This window comes from Oncorhynchus mykiss, unplaced genomic scaffold (genome assembly GCF_013265735.2).
Source record: "Oncorhynchus mykiss isolate Arlee unplaced genomic scaffold, USDA_OmykA_1.1 un_scaffold_189, whole genome shotgun sequence".
Taxonomy (NCBI): Eukaryota; Metazoa; Chordata; class Actinopteri; order Salmoniformes; family Salmonidae; genus Oncorhynchus; species Oncorhynchus mykiss.
In genome coordinates this window covers 544,428-551,020 of record NW_023493675.1, presented here as the reverse complement: position 1 = coordinate 551,020, position 6,593 = coordinate 544,428, and the positions used below count along the sequence as shown (strand labels likewise).

The 6,593-nt window shown below is 42.7% G+C and overlaps 1 protein-coding gene across 1 annotated transcript; it reads right to left on the bottom strand.

The window, feature by feature from the left end:
- Positions 1 to 628: 628 nt before the first annotated feature.
- On the bottom strand, positions 629 to 6,292 carry LOC118947686 (zinc finger protein 501-like). The gene is made up of 3 exons (XM_036972662.1): positions 6,244 to 6,292; positions 5,931 to 6,108; positions 629 to 1,798 (listed from the first exon to the last, which is right to left on the bottom strand). Exons 1-3 carry the CDS (start codon positions 6,244 to 6,246, stop codon positions 693 to 695), a joined length of 1,287 nt encoding a protein of 428 aa, XP_036828557.1. The 5' UTR covers positions 6,247 to 6,292; the 3' UTR covers positions 629 to 692.
- Between the last annotated feature and the right edge of the window lie 301 nt (positions 6,293 to 6,593).

The following is a 6,593-nucleotide window of genomic DNA, read 5'->3' as shown; positions in this document are numbered from 1 at the left end:
GTGCCAGGGGATTTATACTACTATCTGTACTTACTGGTGGCACAGACGCTGTTTCATCCTTTCCTACACTGAAATTACCCTTGCCTAGCGATTGCGTCTGAAGCTGGGCTTGTAGCACAGCTATCCTCGCCGTAAGACGAGTACAGCGACTACAATTAGAAGGCATCATGTTAATGTTACTACTTAGCTTCGGCTGTTGGAGGTCCTGACGAATCGTGTCCAGATAAAGCGTCCGGAGTGAAAAAGTTGAGTAGGAAAAAACAAAAATATAAACGGTAATTAAAAATTAAAAACCGTAAATTTGTCAGGTAGCAAAACAGGTTGGCAACAAAACGCACAGCAACTCAAAAACAAGTCTGCAAGTCGTGACCGGAAATGACGTATTGAAAAACTTGCCACACTGGGAGCAGTGGTAAGGCTTCTCCCCTGTGTGAATTCTCTCATGTCGTTTCAGGTTCCCTAAATCTTTAAAACTCTTTCCACACTGGAAGCAGTCATAATGCATTTCCCCTCTGTGTATTTTCTCGTGTTGGTTCAGGTTGTTTTTCTGGCTAAAACTCCTTCCACACTGGGAGCAGTGGTAAGGCTTCTCCCCTGTGTGAATTCTCTCGTGCCCTTTCAGATCCCCTAACCAGTTGAAACACTTTCCACACTGGGAGCAGTGGTGAGGGTTCTCCCCTGTGTGTATTCTCTCATGTTGTTTCAGGTGCCCTAACTGGTTGAAACACTTTCCACACAGGGAGCAATGGTAAGGCATCTCCCGTGTGTATTCTCTCATGTAGTTTCAGTTCCCCGAACTGCTTAAAACACTTGCCACACTGGGAGCAGTGGTAAGGCTTCTCCCTTTTGTGAATTCTCTCATGCCGTTTCAGGTTCCCTAACTGATTAAAACACTTGCCACACTGGGAGCAGTGGTAAGGCTTCTCCCCTGTGTGTATTCTCTCATGTAGTTTCAGGTTCCCGAACTGCTTAAAACACTTGCCACACTGGGAGCAGTGGTAAGGCTCCCTTTTGTGAATTCTCTCATGCCGTTTCAGCTTCACTGACTGGTTGAAACACTTTCCACACTGGGAGCAGTGAAAAGGCTTCTCCGTGTGTATTCTCTCATGTTGTTTCAGGTTCCCTAACTGATTAAAACACTTGCCACACTGAGAGCAGTGAAAAGGCTTCTCCGTGTGTATTCTCTCATGCTGTTTCAGGTTCCCTAACTGATTAAAACACTTGCCACACTGAGAGCAGTGAAAAGGCTTCTCCGTGTGAATTCTCTCATGCTGTTTCAGCTTCCATGACTGGTTGAAACACTTTCCACACTGGGAGCAGTGGTAAGGCTTCTCCGTGTGTATTCTCTCATGTCTTTTCAGGTGAAATAACTCGCTAAAACTCTTCCCACACTGGGAGCAGTGGTAAGGCTTCTCCCCTGTGTGTATTCTCTCATGTTTCTTCAGATCCCCTGACCAGTAGAAACACTTTCCACACTGGGAGCACTGGTAAGGCTTCTCCCCTGTGTGTATTCTCTCATGCTGTTTCAGGCTCCCTAACCGGTTAAAACACTTGCCACACTGGGAGCAGTGGTAAGGCTTCTCCCCTGTGTGTATTCTCTCATGTAGTTTCAGGTTCCCTAAATGGTTAAAACACTTGCCACACTGGGAGCAGTGATAAGGCTTCTCCCCTGTGTGTATTCTCTCATGTCGTTTCAGGGCCCATAACCCGTTACAACCCTTTCCACAGTAGGAGCACTGGTGTCGTCTTGCGGGTTTGGACGTCCCTGGCTCTGGTTCCACTGAGTCTGGTCTTTCTCCTGCCAAAGACAGTTTATTTTTTTAAATAGATACACGAATGATACACCTTTTCCAAATTTTGTTACATTTCAGCATTATTCTAAAATTTATTAAATTGTTTTTCCCCCTCGCCAATCTAAACTCAGCAAACAAAGAAACGTCCTCTCACTGTCAACTGCGTTTATTTTCAGCAAACTTAAGATGTGTAAATATTTGTTGGAACATAACAAGATTCCAAACTGAACAAGTTCCACAGATGTGACGAACTGAAATGGAATAATGTGTCCCTGAACAAACGGGGGGGGGGGGGGGGGTACTGCAGTGCATCTACTCATGAACTGCACCAGATTTGACAGTAGTTGCAGTGAGATGCTACCCAACTCTTCCACCAAGGCACCTGCAAGTTCCCGGACGTTTCTGGGGAGAATGGGCCTAGCCCTCACCCTCCGATCCAACAGGTCCCAGACATGCTCAATGGGATTGCGATCCGGGCTCTTCGCTGGCTATAGCAGAACACTGACATTCCGGTCTTGCAGGAAATCACGCACAGAATGAGCAGTATGGCTGGTGGCATTGTCATGCTGGAGGGTCATGTCAGGATGAGCCTGCAGGAAGGGTACCACATGAGGGAGGAGGATGTCTTCCCTGTAACGCACAGCGTGGAGATTGCCTGCAATGACAACAAGCTCAGTCTGATGATGCTGTGACACACCGCACCAGACCACGACGGCCCCTCCACCTCCAAATCGATCCCGCTCTAGAGGACAGGCTTCGGTGTAACGCTCATTCCTTCGACGATAAACGCGAATCCGACCATCATCCCTGGACACAAAACCGCAACTTGTCAGTGAAGACCACTTTTTACCAGTCCTGTCTGCTCCAGTGACGGTGGGTTTGTGCCCAGAGGCGACGTTGTTGCCAATAATGTCTAGTGAGGACCTGCCTTACAACAGGCCTACAAGCCCTCAGTCCAGCCTCTCTCAGCCTATTGAGGACAGTCTGAGCACTGATGGTGGGATTGTGCGTTCCTGGTGTAACTTGGGCAGTTGTTGTTGCCATCCTGTACCTGTCCCACAGGTGTGATGTTCGGTTGTACCGATCCTGTGCAGGTGTTGTTACACGTGGTCTGCCACTGCGAGGACGATAAGCTGTCCGTCCTGTCTCACTGTAGCGCTGTCTTAGGTGTCTCACAGTACGGAAAGGCCTCTTTAGTGTTCTAAGTTTGTATAACTGTAACCTTAATTGCCTACCGTCTGAAAGCTGTTTGTGTCTTAACGACCGTTCCACAGGTGCATGTTCATTAATTGTTTATGGTTCATTGAACAAGCATGGGAAACAGTGTTTAAACCCTTTACAATGAAGATCAGTGATGTTATTTGGAATTTTACGAATAATCTTTGAAAGACAAGGTCCTGAAAAAGATCTGTAATTTTTTTTGCTGAATTTGTTTTGTATATGTTGAAAAGTGTTTTTTTTTTCTCAGACATAAACAAACAACTCCAGGTGAAAGACAAAGGCCACAGCTGTAATAACAAATTAACTGGCAAAGCAGCAGAGCGAGGCCCGCATCCAGCAACATCACAAGTCACGTTTTTGCAGCTGTGGAGAGGGGGAGAGGGAAAAAAATCCACGGGACTAGTTTCAATGTATGAAATCACCTAGGAGTTTCTGGATTTTGGGTATACTTCTCCTTTAAAGCATCAGACTCCATAGTAATTCATCATTAGATGCTACAAGGCTCCTTTAAGACTCCATAATGTTTCATCATTAGATGCTACAGTCCTACTTTAACCTGTTTGGGATAGGGGGCAGCATTTTCACGTTCAGATGAAAAGCGTGCCCAGAGTAAACTTCCTGCTCCTCAGGCCCAGAAGCTAATATATGCATATTATTATGCACATTGGAAAGAAATACTCAGAAGTTTATAAAACTGTTTGAATGATGTCTGTGAGTATAACAGAACTCATATGGCAAAAACCTGAGAAAAATCCAAACAGGAAGTGGGAAATCTGAGGTTTGTCAACTCATTGCCTATCGAATATACATTGTCTTTGGGGTCATATTGCACATCCTACGGCGTCCACTAGATGTCAACAGTCTTTAGAATGTTGTTTGAGGCTTCTACTGAGAAGGAGGGGGGAATGAGAGCTGTTTCAACCAGAGGTCTGCCAGAGTAGCATGAGCTGATTACGCGCTTACACATGAGAGCGACCTGCATTGCAATTCTAAAGACAAAGGATTCTCTGGTTGGAACATTGTTGAAGATTTATGTTCACAACATCCTAAAGATAGATTCTACACATCGTTTGACATGTTTCTACGAATTGTAATATAACTTTTTGAATTTTTCGTCTGAACTTTCGCCTGGACTTGCCCGCGCCTCGTGAGTTTGGATTTCTTTACCAAACACATTAACAAAAGGAGGTATTTGGACATAAATGATGGCCTTCATCAAACAAAAAAAACATTGATTGTGGAACTGGGATTCCTGGGAGTGCATTCTGATGAAGATCATCAAAGGTAAGTGAATATTTATCACACTATTTCTGACTCCACAACATGGCGGGTATCTGCATGGCTTGTTGTTGTGTCTGAGGGCCATACTCAGATTATTGCATGGTTTGCTTTTTCCGTAAAGCTTTTTTGAAATCTGACACAGCAGTTGCATTAAGGAGAAGTATATCTATAATTCTGTGCATAATACTTGTATATTTTATTAAAGTTAATATGAGTATTTCTGTAAATTGATGTGGCTCTCTGAAAATTTGCCGGATGTTTTCTAGGCACAACATAACTGACCATAAAGCGCCAATGTAAACTGAGATTTTTGGATATAAATATGAACTTTTTTGAACAAAACATACATGTATTGTGTAACATGAAGTCCTATGAGTGCCATCTGATGAAGATCATCAAAGGTTAGTGATTAATTTTATCTCTATTTTTGCTTTTTGTGACTCCTCTCTTTGGCTGGAAAATGGCTGTGTGTGTTTTTGTGACGAGGCTCTGACCTAACATAATTATATGGTGTGGTTTCGCTGTAAAGCTTTTTTGAAACCGGACATAATGGGGAGAATAACAACAAGTTAAGCTTTAATTTGGTGTATTGCACTTGTGAATGCATGAAAGTTACATATTTCTAAAAAATACTTTTGAATTTCGCGCTCTGCCTTTTCAGAGGAATGTTAGCCATAAGAAGTTAAGACTCCATAATGTTTCATCATTAGATGTTACAGTCCTCCTTTAAGACTCCATGTTTAGAATGTGTCTGGAAGCGCTACTCTATTCTACTCTCATTCTTTCAGTTTTAATAATATTTAATAATAATAATGTTATAACAGGTAATAACTAACTTTAATAACTAGGGTCAATACCTGCCTGGCGCCCCCAAAAAATATTCATTTACCCCCCTCTAACAATACCGCTACAGAATTAGCATAGTAGGCCATGTAATTTAAGGTAATCTGAAATATTTAGGACTAACTTATTCCTTGACACCCATTCTGAAACTCACTGCAGCTCTTTGTTAAGTGTTGCTGTCATTTCAGTTTCCGTGGTAGCTGACGTGTACAGTGTTGAGTCATCCGCATACAGACACACTGGCTTTACTCAAATGTCGTTGGCATGTCGTTGGTAAAGATTGAATGGTCATCATTTTTAAGGAAAAGTTTTTGTAAAACAAGCAGCTTACATTGGATCATCTTGAAACTCTCTCTCTAAAGCTAACTTTTATCAAGGTTTTATATGGTCTATTGGTTCCTCTCTAAAGCTAACTTTTATCAAGGTTTTATATGGTCTATTGGTTCCTCTCTAAAGCTAACTTTTATCAAGGTTTTATATGGTCTATTGGTTTCTCTCTAAATCTAACTTTCATCAAGGTTTTATATAGTCTATTGGTTCCTCTCTAAATCTAACTTTTATCAAGGTTTTATATGGTCTATTGGTTCCTCTCTAAAGCTAACTTTCATCAAGGTTTTATATGGTCTGTTGGTTTCTCTCTTTTCATTGGCTTTTTCAGTGTTATGATATTCATAACATCCATATCCACCAGTCTATCTTCCTGTCAACAAACAGAACTCTGCTGGTTGTCCTGGTAACAGATACCAGTGGGCAGATCTATTATATTTGTACAAACTAAACTACAGCACTTACTTCGGTGAGTCAAATCTGATCCTTTCTTCTCTTCTCCTCCTCTCACAGTTCCACTCAGCCCCGTTGTTTTCCTGCAGTCCACCAGCAGCACAGACAACCTCTTCATACCCAGCAGTAAGGCGCTACTGGGAGAGGCACGACACAGGGACTGCAGCAGGGAGGAAGGGCTAGCATTGTCCTGGTAACCATAAAGAGGGGACACAGACACATATCATTATGGATGCTGATGCCACTGTTGTCATGAAGTGCTTTAAAGAAATCCAGCCCAGACCCCGATAGAGCAAGCTGTATGCTAGTCCAAACCAAGCTGTACCATCTGGTGTTCTGATCTGGAGAGACTCTTCTCTGCCTCGTCAGCATCAGGTGGTGGTTGAGGCTCCCCAGAGGATCCACGATAGTCACGTCTCTCTCCTGTGTGAACGAGAACAGCAAACAGACGGTAAACTTATGACCGTCTATTACAATCAAGAGGCATGAATATGTCTAAAATGGCCACTTCCATCATGATTTTGTAAAATATTGTTTGTGTTGCAAATGTAAAGGGTCATTTCCACAAAATGGGTGCCTTTACATCCCTTTGATATTTTAAGTAGATTTTAAAAGCCTGTTATATTAGATGAGGTGAACTTTAATGTAGACCACATGGAGAATGAGAATTCAATA

Bases quoted from the DNA above. Each gene is read 5' to 3' on its own strand.
- LOC118947686 (XM_036972662.1), bottom strand. The intron at 1,799-5,930 runs GTAAGTGCTGTA...TGTCTTTGGCAG, and splicing joins ATCAGATTTGACTCACCGAA to GAGAAAGACCAGACTCAGTG.